General features: G+C 44.8%; 1 protein-coding gene across 1 annotated transcript in view; it reads left to right on the forward strand.

The window, feature by feature from the left end:
* Positions 1 to 5,361: 5,361 nt before the first annotated feature.
* LOC139552083 (G protein-coupled receptor kinase 6-like) overlaps positions 5,362 to 18,354 on the forward strand; it is a 34,341-nt gene continuing 21,348 nt past the window's right edge. The window contains exon 1 of the mRNA XM_071363483.1: positions 5,362 to 5,687. Coding sequence (XP_071219584.1) covers positions 5,636 to 5,687 — 52 coding nt within the window. The 5' untranslated portion in view covers positions 5,362 to 5,635. The remainder of the gene's footprint in view (positions 5,688 to 18,354) is intronic.

Genomic DNA, 18,354 nt, shown 5'->3' on the forward strand with positions numbered 1-18,354 from the left:
GACAACAATTATGCAAGGCCAGCAGCACAAATGATGACGTCACTTCATATGGAAAGGCTGAAGCCTTCAAAATAAAAGCCCGCATTTCTAAACATTGCAAATGTGAATAACTCATTCAAAATATATTACATTTTAACCAATGTCCATTTGTATTGTGCTTATAAGGATAAGGAATTTATGGAAACAATTATGCTTCCCCCCCAAAAAATGAACACCACTATCGAACAATACAATGTTCAGACTGCTATGTTCACAGTATTGGGCTGTAGAGAAAAAACTATTTTATGTGCAGAGGAAAAGTTGGGTTGGGTATACTCAGTAGGGCCTGTAGAATACCCAGCAGCACTTTCTATTCCACCGACTACATTCACTGCAATATAGGCATACTATAGGCATATATTATAGGCACATAAATTACATATTTTCTTATAGAGAAACAAATATTCCATGTGTCGAAGTAAACGTGGCGTTGGGATTACTCAGTAGGGTCTGTAGAATATATACAGTACCAGTCAAAAGTTTGGACACACCTACTAATTCAAGGGTTTTTCTTTCATTTTAAACTATTTTCTACATTGTAGAATAATAGTGAATACATCAAAACTATGAAATAACACATATGGAGTCATGTAGTAACCAAAAAAGTGTTTAACAAATTAAAATATATTTTATATTAGAGATTATTCTATACTCCTCTATAAACTGGTCATCTCTGTATACCCGTCGCAAGACCCACTGGTTGATGCTTATTTATAAAACCCTATTAGGCCTCACTCCTACCTTGTCCCCCTCTGAGACAACCCAATTGAGATGGTTTGGGATGAGTTGGACTGCAGAGTGAAGGAAAAGCAGCCAATAAGGGCTCAGCATGTGTGGGAACTCCTTCAAGCCTGTTGGAAAAGCAGTCCCCATGAAGCTGGTTGAGAGAATTTCAAGAGTGTGCAAAGCTGTCATCAAGGCAAAGGGTGGCTACTTTGAAGAATCTCAAATATAAAATATATTTTGATTTGTTCAACACGTTTTTGGTTACTACATGATTCCATATGTGTTATTTCATAGGTTTGATGTCTTCACTATTATTCTACTATGAAAATTATTCTACAATGAAAAATAGAAAATAATAAAAATAAAGAAAAATGTTTGAATGAGTAGGTGTGTCCAAACTTTTGACTGGTACTGTATAAGGTGTTATTTCTTGGGGGACTGTGGTATAAATATCCAGCTGCACTTTATACTGCACCCACTACATTCACTGTAATACACTATAGGCCTATAAATTGCATAGTAGGAAGTGCTGCTGGGTATTTACACAACAGTCCCACAACAAATAACACCATATTTAGATTCTACAGACCCTAATGAGTATTCCCAATCGCACTTTTACCTCGGCAGGTAGAATAGTTTTTTCTCTATAAGCCAATATGTAAAAGGGTTCCAAAGGGGTTCTACGGTGATCCCCATAAGAGAACCCTTTTTGGTTCCAGGTCAAACTATTTTGGCTTCCAGGTAGAACCCTCTGTAGAAAGGGTTCTACCTGCAACCAAAAGGGTTCTACTGTAACGATTGTCTATTTCGTCCTCCTCATCGGACGAGGAGAGGCGAGAAGGATCGGACCAATATGCAGAGTGGTACGTGCTCATGATGATTTATTAAAACCGAACTGAAAACTGAAATACAAAAACAATAAACGATGTGCAGAAAACCGAAACAGTACCGTGTGGTGAAAAAACACTAACACGACAACAAACACCCACAAACCACACGTGAAACCCCGGCTGCCTAAGTATGATTCTCAATCAGGGACAACGATTGACAGCTGCCTCTGATTGAGAATCATACCAGGCCGAACACAAAAAAACCAACATAGAAAATCACACATAGACAACCCACCCAACTCACGCCCTGACCATACTAAATAAATACAAAACAAGGGAAAACAGGTCAGGAACGGACATCTACCTGGAACCAAAAATGGTTCTTCAAAAGGGTTCTCCTATGGGAACAGCCGAAGAACCATTTTAGTTTCCAGATAGCACCTTTTTCTAAGAGTCTAGTGCAGGCTTATTGCATTGCAAGTGAATGGAGTGTGGGTGGAGTAGAAAGTGCTGCTGGGTTTTTAGACCTCAATCCCCCATGAAATAGCACAATATATAGATTATACAGACCCGACTGAGTATTCCCAACCCCAATTTTACCTCGGCACATAGAATAGTTTCTCTATAAGCCAATATGTAATTTATAGGCCTATAGTGTCTTGCATTGCATCGAATGGACTGGGTGGAGTAGAAAGTGCTGCTGGGTAATTAGACCTCAGTCCCCCAACAAATAACACCATATATAGATTCTACAGACCCTACTAAGTATTTCCAACGTCACTTTTACTTTTTACACACAATAATCGTTTTTTCTCTATGAGCCAATTTGAGCCAATTATGTCAATTATATACAGTGTAATGCATTGCAGTGAATGGAGTGGGTGGAGTAATGAGTCACCAGCACTCTATATTAAACTCATTGGTCAGCACAAGAGACCAACTGAAGTTTTGCAGACTCTATTGAGTAATCCCAATTACATATACAGTACATGACCAAAAGCATGGGGACACCTGCTCGTCAAATATCTCATTCCAAAATCATGGGAATTAATATGGAGTTGATCCCCCCTTTTTTGCCATAATGGCTGCGGGGACTTTCTTCCATTTAGCCACAAGAGCATTAGTGAGGTCAGGCACTGATGTTGGGCGAGTAGGCCTGGCTCGCAGTTGGCCTTCCAATACATCCCAAAGGTGTTGGATGGGGTAGAGGTCAGGGCTCTGCGGCAGGCCAGTCAAGTTCTACCACACCAATCTCGATGAGCCATTGCTGCATGGACCTCGCTTGGTGCACAGAGGCATTGTCATGCTGAAACAGGGAAGGGCCTTCCCCAAACTGTTGCCACAAAGATGGAAGCGCAGAATCGTTTATAATGGCATTGTATGCTGTGGCGTTAAGGTTTCCCTTCACTGGAAGTAAGCGGCCTAGCCCCAACCATAAAAAACAGCCCAGGACCATTATTCCTCCTCCACCAAACTTTGCATTTGGCACTATGCATCCAGGCAGATAGCATTCTCCTGGCTTCTGCCAAACCCAGATTTGTCCGTCAGACTACTGTTTCCACTGCTCCAGAGTCCAATGGCGGCGAGCTTTACACCACTCCAGCCGACGCTTGGCATTGCGCATGGTGATCTTAGGCTTGTGTGCGTCTGCTCAGCCATGGAAACCCATTCCATGAAGCTCCAGAAGAACAGTTATTGTGCTGACATTGCTTCCAGAGGCAGTTTGGAACTCGGTAGTGAGTGCTGCAACCGAGGACAGACGATTTTTACGCATTACCCGTTTCAGCACACTGCGGCACGTTCTGTGAGCTTGTGTGGCCTATCACTTCGTGGATGAGCCTTTATTGCTCCTAGATGTAATAACAGCATTAACAGCAGTTGACCGGGGCATCTCTAGAAGGGAAAGGTGGGGTCCTATGACTGTGCCACATTGAAAGACACGGAGCTCTTCAGTAAAGCCATTCTACTGACAATGTTTGTCTATGGAGATTTCATGGCTGTGTGCTCGATTTTATACTCCTGTCAGTAACAGGTGTGGCTGAAATAGCCGAATCCACTCATTTGAATGGGTGTCCACATACTTTTGTACATAATGTGTATTAGTGTTTTATTAAAATTGTATTTCTTTAAATGTAGCCTAGACAATAGCTTTTAACATACCAGTATTGGTGTGTAAACCTTCTAAAGAAATGATATAAATAATACAATATAAAAAATAAAAGTACATCAAATTATCTATTTATTCTTCCGAAGGTGGTTCCAAAGGCGACTCTTATTTTGAAAAGAAATGCACCATCGTGCTGCCAGCATGATTTCCCGCTTCTAGGAGAACGGTCATCTCATTTTGTTGTACCGTGGACAGCGCCTGTGTTTTGATCCCCTTGACAACGCAACTGACGGAAGAGTTTGAGGAACAAAACAGTTGACAAGCTGGCAGTGCTGTAGTTCTATTACCAACAGAGGACGTGCTTTCTCTATTTTAGGTACATTTATCTACTATAGCTTAAGCTTTCTGCACCTAACAGATATGTCTATGTACTGGGAAATGTTTTTGTTGTAGAGGATAACTGCAGTTCAACTGCAGTACACTTTTATATTTTTTTCATGGCTTGCCTTTGGCAGCAACTTAGTACTAGGGGCTAACTAGTCCCCATAAGACAAATGTCTAATTGCTGACACAAAAAAAGCACATTTTGGAGAGATTTTTGGGGGGATGTGGATGAAGATCATGCTTAGGCGAATAAACTATAAAGGGAAATAAATGTTTTTGTTATTTCATGGGGGGTGCCAGTTACCCCGGTACAACGACAGAAGATTATGGCATAGGGTTTCACACAAGTGTGTTAAAATCCATTCAATCAGTTTTACTTAGAAATGACTTAGTAAGTCATATTTAAAAGCTCAATCTAGTTGTCTTATTTTAATTATTGAAATCAAATATGGGGGATAAATGGTGTTCCACATGTCACCATTAATATCTGCACTATGTATGGGGAGATTTGATGTAAAGTCCCTCTTTTTAACTCACATTCATTTTCTTTGTTCTTTCTGTGTAGGTCCTTTTCCATACAATCCATTATGTACAATTGCACTAAATCTCAGCAGTCTTAAAAAGGCCATTCAGGAGCACAAGGTTTTCAATTGTTGTTTTTAATTCATGCAAAAATATAAATTGGAATATAATATTGGAATGGAATATAACTAATAACATGAAATAACATTGGAATATAACATTTAATAACAATAACTAATTAATTCAGTGTAACATTGATGTGGCAACTATCTTATGCTATGCTATTGCACGATCCCGGGTCACAAATAAAGCTATCCCCAGGAGCACAACTCATGAGCCCACCTCCTGCACTGCTCACGCCTAATCCAGCCCCCACCTGTGACTGAAAACAGGGGGAGAGATGCCAATTGAAAAGTGCTCTCTTAAAATCATAGCTAGCTAACTTATATAACATAAAATGCTGTGTAAATTAGCTAAAAGTGGATTACTTATCTTAAGGCTTTTCTACTGGTATATTTAAACATGAATTATTGAAATATCTCCAAAAGTTGTGACGATACAGAGGAAATGTTTTGTTGAGCAAGAGCAGTGGCAGCCAGGGAAATTGTTGGGGAAATAATTTGGTGACATCTTGTGGTCTTAATGTGATTTACGGGGGGGGACACTTACCCCACCCTTTGTACCCTAACGGTGATGCCGCTGCCGGTGCACCTGGGCGCACTTGTATTCGTGTGGTCGGTAGGCCTAAGCTCTGACAGATCGAACGCTTTAGCCTAGCCTACTTTATCCCACTTTTTAAACAAGTTTATGTTAGGGTAGGGTAGGCTACTGCGTTTTTAGATCGGTATTTGGTTAAGAAACACTTTCACATTTTATGGAATCTATCTGCGCATGAGAACGAGAACCAGGCTATGCGCGTCATCTGTAGAATGGATGGTGGTTAAATCTGTCATTGCAGACGGATGGTTTGAATAAGGTAAAGGCGAGAATAAAAGAAAGTTGTTCCAGTCCGCATCCCTCTGCAACAATGGAAATAGATGGTATGGTGGCAAACAGCGCACTCATCCGTGCCAGGGAAGGTAAGAAAGACATAGAAAAACGACTTCTTCTAATACCATACAGAAGCAAGAAAACATTTTCTTCAGGAAATTACATTTTTCTAGGTGTCACTTGTCAACATGTCTGTCTTTATGTATTCGTTTTATTTAACCATGGAAGTCAGTAATGATGCGTCTAGAGTTAGTTGTACAGTATATTCGTTTAAGAAGTTTAGAAAAACATAGCCTATTTACACCTAACTCAAGCAGTACTGTATTCAGAGCTCAACATTATTCCAGTTTGTGTTGCCCTCTGTTACAATGCTGTGTTGCCACATATGAGTAGGAGGGTTACAGTAGGCTACAGGCAGTGGCGATTTTAGCATGTCAATCTTGGTGGGGCAAACTAAAAACGTTGCATGCCAGCAACGTCACTACACAACACTAAACAATACATTCATTGCACTATAAAGGTGACCACAAACTGGTAGGGCCTGCATAAAGCTGTCCCAACAGCAGAGCTTTCTTTTCAACACGATGAAGTGAAGGAGCCTTGTCTGGCAGCGAAACAGTTCATTCAGACTCATTACACTGCCTTTAAAAAAAAAAAACATAGCTGATATGACTTACTTGTTTAAACAAATGTGGTTTCTACTGACAATTCAGATGTACAAACCTGGCATGAGGGAACGACGAGTGGAAAAGAGGCAATACATCATTTTGAATTAAGCCATTATAATGAGCGCGCTAGGACAGACGTAGTCAATAGAACTATTTGACCAGCACTTTTGAAATGTACAGTGACAGAACTCAGAATATGGGCAGTTCTTACATTATTCTCCCTGTACACCAAGTCAGAACCGTAGGATAAATCAAATCAAACTTTGTCACATGCGCCAAATACAAAAGCTGTAGACCTTAACGTCAAATTCTTACTTATAAGCCCTTAATCAACAATGCAGTTCAAGAAAGAGTTAAGAAAATATTTACCAAATAAACTAAAGTAAAAAATTATAAAAAGTAACACAATAAAATAACAATAATGAGGCTATATACAAGGGGTACCGGTACCGAGTCAGTGTGCGGGGGTACAGGTTAGTCAAGGTAATTTGTATATGTAGGTAGGGGTAAAGTGACCAGTGGCGACCCGTCATTCAGGGCAGGTGGGGCTTTGAGACCCACATTTTTAGAAAACAATTTAAAGAAAATACAAATAATATGGTCTCTTTTTTTTTTCTTGAGTAAGGCAGCTTCAAAAGTTAGGTGTTTCAGCCTAGCTCAGTGCTTTCTGTAGTGGTGGGGCGGTCCAGCAGAAAATAGGAGCATTGCACAGTGATTGGCTCAGTGTTCTGTCACTCATGGGGACCTTATGCAATCGCCAAGCTTAAGTCCTTAGTAAGGATAGACATCCAACATTTCAGCCCTTTGGGTCCTGCCATAGAGTTATATTACAATTGCCATTTCAAGAAGGCTCAAGGTCATTGGCCACAGAAATGACGTCAAATCACGTTATATGTACAGTAGCATTGATTGGACGGATCATGTCAACATCATACTTTCACAATCTTAGCTAGCAGCCATCATCATGAATCAAGTCTACTGCCAAATCCTGTTTAATCCTTGTCATATGAAGAGAAATAATGAAGAGAAAATACAGATAAAATGTATCGGTGCTCATCGGCCATTGGGCATAAACATTACACAACAATTTGGAGACCGCAAATTCAACAATGAGTCGTTTGTAAGGAATCGGGGACAGTGGCTAACTGCAAGCATTGCAACTGGGAAGTCGGGAATAAACAAGCTCAAACTCGGAAAATACGCTTTGAACAGTCATTAAACTCAGAATTGTAAATCTTTCTCTTTGGTGACAAAATTTGCCCACAAAGGACCACCGCACCACTTTCCTGTTCAAGCCCATCACAACAACGTGAGTCCAAAAATGTAGCCTATAATATGTTTTAGAGAAATGTAATCATTGAATATTGTAAGAGCTTTCATTGTCTGCTTATATGCCCCCTTTATTTATCCTACAGTTCTGACTTGGTGTGCAGGGAGAATACTGTAAGAACGGCCCATGTTCTGAATTCTAACGCTGTACATTTCAAAAGTGCCGAACATATAGTTATATTGACTACGTCCGTCGTCGCTTGCTCATTAATGTCTATATCGAAATTACGGATTGCCTCTTATCTGCTTGTCGTCCCCTTATGCCATAGTTTGTACATCTCAATTGTCAGTAGAAACCACATTTGTTTAAGCAAGTCAGCCATAACAGCTATGCTTTTTTTAAAGGCAGTAAATGAGGCTGAATGAACTGTTTCGCTGCCAGACAAGGCTCCGCTGAAAGCTAGGTGTAGCAGTGGTAAGGTGCTGGGACTCTGCTGGGACAACTTTATGTAGGCCCGAACAGTTTGTGGGCACCGTTTGTCATCGTTATAGTGCAATTAATGTATTGTTTAGTGTTGTGCTGTGTAGTGGCTTTGTTGGTATGCCTCCCACATGTTTTGTTTGTTTGCCCCACCAAGCATAGATAATAAACAGCAAGTAGCAGCGGTGTAAAAACAAATGGGGGGGGGGGGGGTCCATGTAAATAGTCCAGGTGGCCATTTGATTAATTGTTCAGCAGTCTTATGACTTGGGGGCAGATAAGCAGACAATGAAAGCTCTTACAATATTCAATGATTACATTTCTCTAAAACAGTCTATAGGCTACATGGGCACCATCAAGTCAAATTAAATCAAACTTTATTTGCCACATGCACCGAATACAACAAGTGTAGACTTTACTGTGAAATTCTTACTTACAAGCCCTTAACCAACAGTGCAGTTCAAGAAGAAAATATTTACCAAGTAGGCTAAAATAAAATGTTATAATAAAAAGTAACACAATAAGAATAACAATAACGAGGCTATATACAGGGGTCACCGGTACCGAGTCAGTATGTAGGTGGGGGCGAAGTGACTATGCATAGATAACAAACAAACAGCAAGTAGCAGCAGTCTACAAAAGGGGGTGGGGGGGTCAATATAAATTGTCCGGTGGCGATTTTTGTGATTTGTTCAGCAGTCTAATGGCTTGGGGGTAGAAGCTGTTGAGGAGCCTTTTGGTCCTAGATTTGGTGCTCCAGTACCGCTTGCAGTGCGGTAGCAGAGAAAACAGTCTATAACTTGGGTGATTGGAGTCTCTGACAATTTTATGGGCTTTCCTCTGGCCTATTATATACAGTGGGGAGAACAAGTATTTGATACACTGCCGATTTTGCAGGTTTTCCTACTTACAAAGCATGTAGAGGTCTGTAATTTTTATCATAGGTACACTTCAACTATGAGAGACGGAATCTAAAACAAAAATCCAGAAAATCACATTGTATGATTTTTAAGTAATTAATTTGCATTTTATTGCATGACATAAGTATTTGATACATCAGAAAAGCAGAACTTAATATTTGGTACAGAAACCTTTGTTTGCAATTACAGAGATCATACGTTTCCTGTAGTTCTTGACTAGGTTTGCACACACTGCAGCAGGGATTTTGGCCCACTCCTCCCTACAGATCTTCTCCAGATCCTTCAGGTTTCGGGGCTGTCGCTGGGCAATACGGAGTTTCAGCTCCCTCCAAAGATTTTCTATTGGGTTCAGGTCTGGAGACTGGCTAGGCCACTCCAGGACCTTGAGATGCTTCTTACGGAGCCACTCCTTAGTTGCCATGGCTGTGTGCTTCGTGTCGTTGTCATGCTGGAAGACCCAGCCACGACCCATCTTCAATGCTCTTACTGAGGGAAGGAGGTTGTTGGCCAAGATCTCGCGATACATGGCCCCATCCATCCTCCCCTCAATACGGTGCAGTCGTCCTGTCCCCTTTGCAGAAAAGCATCCCCAAAGAATGATGTTTCCACCTCCATGCTTCACGGTTGGGATGGTGTTCTTGGGGTTGTACTCATACTTCTTCTTCCTCCAAACACGGCGAGTGGAGTTAGACCAAAAAGCTATATTTTTGTCTCATCAGACCACATGACCTTCTCCCATTCCTCCTCTGGATCATCCAGATGGTCATTGGCAAACTTCAGACAGGCCTGGACATGCACTGGCTTAAGCAGGGGGACCTTGCGTGCGCTGCAGGATTTTAATCCATGACGGCGTAGTGTGTTACTAATGGTTTTCTTTGAGACTGTGGTCCCAGCTCTCTTCAGGTCATTGACCAGGTCCTGCCGTGTAGTTCTGGGCTGATCCCTCACCTTCCTCATGATCATTGATGCCCCACGAGGTGAAATCTTGCATGGAGCCCCAGACCGAGGGTGATTGACCGTCATCTTGAACTTCTTCCATTTTCTAATAATTGCGCCAACAGTTGTTTCCTTCTCACCAAGCTGCTTGCCTATTGTCCTGTAGCCCATCCCAGCCTTGTGCAGGTCTACAATTTTATCCCCGATGTCCTTACACAGCTCTCTGGTCTTGGCCATTGTGGAGAGGTTGGAATCTGTTTGATTGAGTGTGTGGACAGGTGTCTTTTATACAGGTAACGAGTTCAAACAGGTGCAGTTAATACAGGTAATGAGTGGAGAACAGGAGGGCTTCTTAAAGAAAAACGAACAGGTCTGTGAGAGCCGGAATTCTTACTGGTTGGTAGGTGATCAAATACTTATGTCATGCAATAAAATGCAAATTAATTATTTAAAAATCATACAATGTGATTTTCTGGATTTTTGTTTTAGATTCCGTCTCTCACAGTTGAAGTGTACCTATGATAAAAATTACAGACCTCTACATGCTTTGTAAGTAGGAAAACCTGCAAAATCGGCAGTGTATCAAATACTTGTTCTCCCCACTGTAGGTCCTGGATGACAGGATGCTTGGCCCCAGTGATGTACTGGGCCTTTCGCACTACCCTCTGTAGCGCCATACGGTCAGATGCCGAGCAGTTGCCATACCAGGCGGTGTTGCAACCAGTCAGGATGCTCTCGATGGTGCAGCTGTAGAACCTTTTGAGGATCTGGGGACCCATGCCAAATCTATTCAGTCTCCTGAGGGGGAAAAGGTTTTGTCGTGCCCTCTTCACGACTATCTTGGTATGTTTGGACCATGATAGTTCGTTGGTGATGTGGACATTCGGCCCGCCTTTTCCTGTAGTCCACGATCAGCTCCTTAGTCTTGCTCACATTGAGGGAGAGGTTGTTGTCCTGGCAACACACTGCCAGTTCTCTGACCTCCTCCCTATAGGCCGTCTCATTGTTGTCGGTAATCAGGCCTACCACTGTTGTGGCGTCAGCAAACTTCATGAGTCGTGTTGGAGTCGTGTTTGGACACACAGTCGTTGGTGAACAGGGAATACAGGCGGGGACTAAGTACACACCCATGAGTGGCCCCAGTGTTAAGGATCAGTGTGGCAGACGTGTTGTTGCCTACTCTTACCACCTGGGGGCGGCCCATCAGGAAGTCCAGGATCCAGTTGCAGAGGGAGGTGTTTAGTCCCAGAGTCCTTAGCTTAGTGATGATCTTCGTGGGCACTATGGTATTGAACGCTGAGCTGTAGTCAATGAACAGCATTCTCACATAGGTGTTCCTTTTGTCCAGATGAGAAAGGGCAGTGTGGAGTGCGATTGAGATTGTGTCATCTGTGGATCTGTTGGGGTGGTATGCAAATAGGAGTGGGTCTAGGGTGTCCGGGAGGATGCTGTTGTTGTGAGCCATGACCAGCCTTTCAAAGCACTTCATGGCTACCGACGTGAGTGCCACAGGGCAGTAATCATTTAGGCAGGTTACCTTCGCTTCCTTGGGCACAGGGACTATGGTGGTCTGCTTGAAACATGTAGGTATTACAGATCGGTCAGGGAGAGGTTGAAAATGTCATTGAAGACACTTGACAGTTGGTCCGCGCATGCTTTGAGTACAAAAATAACAAAATAGCACAAATGGTTGGGAAAATGTAAAACGTGTTCTTCAGCGCCATCTTAACAGTTAGAACAGTCAGAACAGTAGGCTAAATTATGAGGTAGGAAAGGGACCAAATTATTAGGGTGAGGCACTTGGGCTACTAACAGCTTACTACACAACATACACTTAGCATTACTTTCAGTATACATATTTCCCTGGCATATTACATAATTTATGCAGCAGCATGCAAGACACTTTTGGACTCACCTTGTTGTGTTGTTGTCACGACTTCCGCCGAAGTTGGTCCCTCTCCTTGTTCGGGCTGCGTTCGAAGTCGCCGACCTTCTAGCCATTGCTGATCCTCTTTTCATTTTCCTTTGGTTTTGCCTTGTCTTGTATCACACCTGGTTCCAATCCCATACGTTACATGTTGTGTATTTAACCCTCTGTTCTCCCTCATTGTCCTTGTCAGTGTTTGTTTGTAAGCTATGTGCAAGTTATGTTCTGGTGTGCGACGGGTTTTGTACCCGCTTGTATTATTTTGTATATTTTGTTTTTCTGAGTTTTTGAGCACTTATTAAACTGCTCCGTTTTATACCAAGTTCGATCTCATGCGCCTGACTTCCCTGCCACCAGCACGCCCCCTTACAGTTGTGCTCACTTGCACAGGAAGGTGGCGCGGCGGTCCTTCTTGTGGGCTCTAGAAAGAGGCCCGAAATCCCGAGTTGGAATTCCGAGTTGGATGCCTGTTCGAAATTATTTTCCGTATTTTCCCAATCTGAGCTAGTTTTATCTGAGTTCCCAGTTGTCACTGAAGTCTGAGATTTCCCAGTTCCGAGTTTCCAGTTGTTTTGAACGCGGCAGAAGTCATGCTAGATTGACAGCATGGCCAATGTATTAAAACTTTTCTGGCCCATGGCATTACCCCCCTTTTTTATATCCAATTGGTAGTTATAATCTTGTCTTATCGCTGCAACTCCCCTACGAATTTCTCCTTGACACACTGCTCGCTTAACCCGGAAGCCAGCCGCACCAATGTGTCGGAGGAAACACTGTCGAACTGACGACCGAAGTCAGCTTGCAGGCCCCTGGCCCGCCACAAGCAGTCGCTAGAGCATGATGAGACAACGAAATCCCTCAGCACTCATTGTTGAATTTCAGATTTCCAACTTGTTGTGTAATGCTTATGTCCAATGGCCGATAGGCACCGATATGTTTTATCTATAATTTATTTTCATATGACAAGGATTGAAAAAGATTTGCCAGTAGATTGCCTACTTGATGCATGACTGCTTGTCTAGCTTGCTCGCTAATATTTTGAAAGTATGATGACATGGTCAGTCCAATCAAAGCCACGGTAGATATAACGTGATTTGATATAATTTTATCTGTGGCCAATGACCTTGAGCCTTCTTGGATGGGCACTTCTAATGTAGGTCTATGGCAGCACCCAAGTGGCTTGAATTTTCGAGCTCTACCCGTAGATTTTGTGGTGACGTAGTGTCCCCATGAGTGACAGAACACTGAGCCAATCACGGCGCAACTAGAGAACATTACCAACCTCTACACTCCATATTTTCCGCTGGCTGCCCCACCACCACAGAAGCACTGAGCTAGGCTGAAACACCTGTATTTTGGAGCTGCCTTACTCAAGAAGGCTAAAAGATACAAATGTTTGTATGCAGCGTTTGTAAACTGATATGTGACACGTATTAATACCAAAATAACATGCAAAACAGGCAAAAAAATCTATATATTATTATTTTTTAGTTAAACGTGACCCTGAATAATACGTCGCCACTGGCTACAGGCCATGCCCTGCTTTGTGGGAGATTGCAGTGTACCCGTGGTATTCTGAACTTGGTATACAGTACTAGTCAAAAGTTTGGACACACCTATTTATTCAAGGGTTTTTCTTTATTTTGACTATCAACAAATTGTTAAACATATCATGTTTTAGGGAAGATCCAGATGCAGACAGTGTCAAAGTAACAAAAGTTTATTACTAGAACAGGGGGCAGGCAAAACAACAGGTCAAGGGCAGGCTGAGGTCAGTAATCCCGATCAGAGTCCAAAAGGTACAGAACGGCAGGCAGTCTCAGGGTCAGGGCAGGCAGAGGTCAATATTCCAGTGTGGTGTGACAAGGTACAGAACGGCAGGAAGGCTCAGGGTCAGGGCAGGCAGAATGGTCAAACCGGGAAAACAGGAACTAGAAACAGACAAGAGCAAGGGTAAACATGCTGGTAGGCTAGACGAACAAAACAAACTGGCAACAGACAAACAGAACACAGGTATAAATACACTGGGGATAATGGGGAAGATGGGTGACACCTGGAGGGGGGGGTGGAGACAAGCACAGGTGTAACAGATCAGGGTGTGACAGTAACCCCCCTCTAGCGGCACCACCTGGCGTTCTACCTGGGCACATGAGTGGTTGACCGGGGTGCCGGCATTGGAAATCAGCGATGAGGCCTGGGTCCAGGATGTCCCTAGCGGGGACCCAGCACCTCTCCTCCGGCCATAACCCTCCCAGTCAACCAGGTACTGGAATCCCCTGTCCCGAGGTCGAACCTTCAGGAGACGCCTCACCGTGTACACTGATTGGCCGTCGATGAGACGGGGGAGAGGGGTGAGCCTGGAAACAGGAGACAAAGGGCTGTGAGACATGGGTTTGTTTCTAGACACATGAAAAGGTGAATGTATAAGGAGGATACGGGGCAACAGAAGACAAACAGCAGAGGGGCTAATGACCTTGGAGATGGGGAAAGGACCGATAAACCCGGGGGGAAAGTTTGCGGGACTCCACCCGCTCTTGTTCAGGGAAGAGCGGGGTTTGATAACCCAGGGAACACTCAAAGGGCAAGAGACCCGTGGCAGAGCAAGGAAAGATGTTGCAGGCGTATTCGACCCACACTAGTTTCTGGCTCCAAGTGGTAGGGTTGGCGGAGACCAGGCAGTGAAGAGTCGACTCCAAGTCTTGGTTGGCTCGCTCCGACTGGCCGTTGGACTAGGGGTGGAACCCGGAGGACATGCTGGCCGACGACCCAATGAGTGTGCCGATCGCCTTCCAGAACCGGGACGAGAATTATTATATATTTTTTATTTAACTAGGCAAGTCAGTTAAGAACAAATTCTTATTTACAATGACGGCCTACCCAGTCGGAGACCATGTCCAATGGGAGTCCATGGATCCGGAAGACGTGCTGCACCATGAGCTGGGCCGTCTCTTTGGCAGAGGGTAGCTTGGGAAGAGGAATGAAGTGGGCAGTTTTGGAAAACCCGGTCCACTCCAGTCAAAATGGCGATGTTGCCATCAGATGGGGGGAGATCCGTGACAAAGTCCAGGGAAATGCGAGACCAGGGACGGTGAGGGACAGGCTGAGGTTGAAGGAAACCACCCGGAGCTTGCCGAGGAGTCTTGTTCTGCGCACAGATCGTGCATGCGGCGACGAATGCAGAGACGTCAGGGCCACTATAAGCATTGTCGCACAAAGGCCAGGGTTTGACGGGAGCCCGGGTGGCAGGCAAGCCTGGAGAAGTGGGCCAACTCCAGGACCGAGGAGCGGACCACGTCAGGAATAAACATCCGGTTATCTGGGCCTCCCCCCAGGCTTCTGCTGGGAATGCTGAGCCTCACAAACCTGCTTCCCTATTCCCCAGCTGAATGCAATCGCCAGGCACAAGGTGGGAAGGATGGTCTCGTGTTCCGGGGTTGTAGTCGTGGGGCTATAGCAGCGTGACAGAGCATCCGGCTTGACATTCTTGGATCCCAGTCGGTATGAGAGGGAGAAGTTGAACCGGGAGAAAAGCTGGGCCCCACTAGCTTGCCTGGAATTGATACGCTTGGCGAGGCGGAGATATTCCTGGTTCTTGTAGTCAGTCCAAACAATGAACGGATGTTCCACCCCCTACCAGCCAGTGCCTCCACTCCTCCAACGCCATCTTCGCCATGAGGAGCTCACGATTCCCCACATCGTAGTTCCTCTCCATGGCATAGAGGTGATGGGAGAGGGCGGTGCAGGGATGTAACTTGAGGTCCAGGGCAGAATACTGGGACAGGACAGTCCCCACTCCAACATCCGAAGCATCGAACTGAAGTCCTCCACTACGAACTGGCGGAATTGGTCAGGATGAACCAAGATGGGAGCTGTGGTGAAACCGTGTTTGACCGGAACGCCCGGTCAGCAGCTGGGGGCCACGTGAACGGAACCTTGGGAGAGGTGAGTGCAGAAAGGGGGGCAGCCAGGGTGCTGTAACCCTGAATAAAGCGTCAATAAAAGTTGGCGAATCCCAGAAAACATTGCAGCTGCACCCTGGACTTAGGCTGGGGCCAATTCACCACCGCTCTTACCTTCCCGGGATCCATCTGTAAACTCCCTGCAGTGATGATGTAACCCAGGAAGGGGATAGTGGAGCAATGGAATTCACACTTCTCTGCTTTCACAAAAAGCTGGTTCTCCAGGAGGCGTTGGAGAACCTGTTGGACGTGGAGCACGTGTTCTTGGGCGGAGAGGGAGAAGACGAGGATGTCGTCGAGGTAGACGAAGACGAACCGGTTCAACATGTCGCGGAGAACATCATTAACCAGCGCCTGGAACACGGCTGGGGCGTTGGTAAGGCCAAATGGCATGACCAGATACTTGTAGTGACCGCTGGCCGTGTTGAATGCAGTCTTCCACTCGTCCCCTTCCCGTATCCACACCAGGTGGTAAGCGTTCTGTAGGTCCAGCTTGGAAAACACAGTGGCCCCCTGGAGCGGCTCGAAGGCCGAGGAGATGAGTGGTAGCAGTTCTTCACCGTGATGTCGTTGAGGACCCAGTAGTCGATGCACTGGCACAGGGTTTTGTCCTTCTTCTCCACAAAGAAGAGCCCTGAGGCGGCGGGGGAGGCAGAAGGACGGATGAAACCTGCAGCTAGGGAGTCCTCAATGCAGGTCTCCATAACATTGGTCTCCGGATCCAACAGAGAGTACAGTCGTCCCCGGGGCGGAGTGGTACCTGGGAGAAGGTCAATCCCACAGGCCTTACTGAACACCTCCCGGAGGTCCTGGTACTCCGCGGGAATGGCGGAGAGGTTCGGGGCAACTTCCAAGATCCCAGGAAGACGCCCCGGGGCAGGATGCGCTGACTTCAGGCAATGAGCGTGGCAGAACGGGCTCCAGTCCATGATGGCACCAGCCAACCAGTCAATAAGGGGATTGTGTCGCTGGAGGCAAGAGAATCCTAGTACCACGGGAACCTGAGGAGACTTAATGAGCAGGAATTGGATTGTCTCGCTGTCGTTCCCTGACACACGTAGGTTGATGGGGGTGGTATTGTGGGTGACCCGGCCTATAGAGCGGCTGTCCAGCACTCTAACGTCCATGGGAATGGAGAGGGGCTGAGTGGGGATGCCCAGCTCGGACGCCAGGGTAGTGTCCATAAAGCTCTCATAGGCCCCAGAGACGGTAGTTCCCGGGCTGCAAGCGCATCCTTTGCTTCTTCCGATACTCCGTGCAGGAACATGTCGAAACAGTGCTTCCGGATTCCAGGCACTCTCAGCTGCCAACGTGCGGGAATCCACTGCATAGTCTGCCACACTGCGGGAGTAACTTCCAGGCATCGAAGCGATCCGAGGGAAGTAAGTAGGGTTCCCGGGAAACCGGGGTGGCGGCGCTACTATCAGCCGGGTTACTGAGGGGCTGGGAGGTTACCGTCGTGGTAGGCTACCTAACAGACAACCTGCGGAATTGCTCCAGCAATGTGTTCAACACTCGGTCATGGCGTTTGGCCAAGGTCTGGAACCCCTCCATAAGACCATGAAGCAACACCTCGTGCCTTCCAATGGTGGCTCCTTGGGAGGAGAAGGTGTTGCGGAGCTGGTCCAAGTCTGCTTGGTCAGTCATGGCCAGTTCGTACTGTCAAGTTTTAGGGAAGACCCAGATGCAGACAGTGTCAAAGTAACAAATGTTTATTACAAGCACAAAGACAGGTGAAATAGATCAGGGTGTGACAAAACAAATCAAAATATATTTTATATTTGAGATTCTTCATAGTTGCCACCCTTGAATGAGTAGGTGTGTCCAAACTTTTGACTAGTACTGTACATTCTCATGAACGTCCCGACATTTTTATGAATGTCCCGTACAGTGAGCTCCACAAGTATTGGGACAGTGACAGATTGTTGTTGTTTTGGCTCTGTACTCCAGCACTTTGGATTTGAAATGATATAATGACTATGAGGTTAAAGTGCAGAATGTCGGATTTAATTTGAGTGGATTTTTATACATATCGGCTCAACCGTTTAGAAATTACAGCACTTTTTGTACATTTTAGGGGACCAAAAGTTAAGCATTTGGTCCCATATTCATAGCACGCAATGACTACATCAAGTTTGTGACTACAAATTTGTTGGATACATTTGCTGTTTGTTTTGGTTGTGTTTCAGATGATTTTGTGCCCAATAGAAATTAATGGTAAATAATGTATTGTGTCATTATGGAATCACTTTTAATGTAAATAAGAATATAATATTTCTAAACACTTCTATAATAATGTGGATGCTAACACATGATTACGGATAATCCTGATTGAATCGTGAATAATGATGAGTGAGGTAGAGACACACATTGTATCACGTGCTGGAGTACAGAGCCAAAACGACAAAAAAATGTGTCACTGTCTCAATACTTTTCAAGCTCACTGTAGAATGTGATTGCAACTATTGCAGAATGGCAAGTGCCACAATGGACTTCTACCATGTGTGTGCAATACATTCCCTTACCTAACCCGACTGTTAACTTACAGTGATGTCAGAGTGAGTGATTGAGACTACGGGTTCCAGAGAATGTTACT

Source organism: Salvelinus alpinus, chromosome 24 (genome assembly GCF_045679555.1).
Source record: "Salvelinus alpinus chromosome 24, SLU_Salpinus.1, whole genome shotgun sequence".
In the NCBI taxonomy this organism is placed as follows: Eukaryota; Metazoa; Chordata; class Actinopteri; order Salmoniformes; family Salmonidae; genus Salvelinus; species Salvelinus alpinus.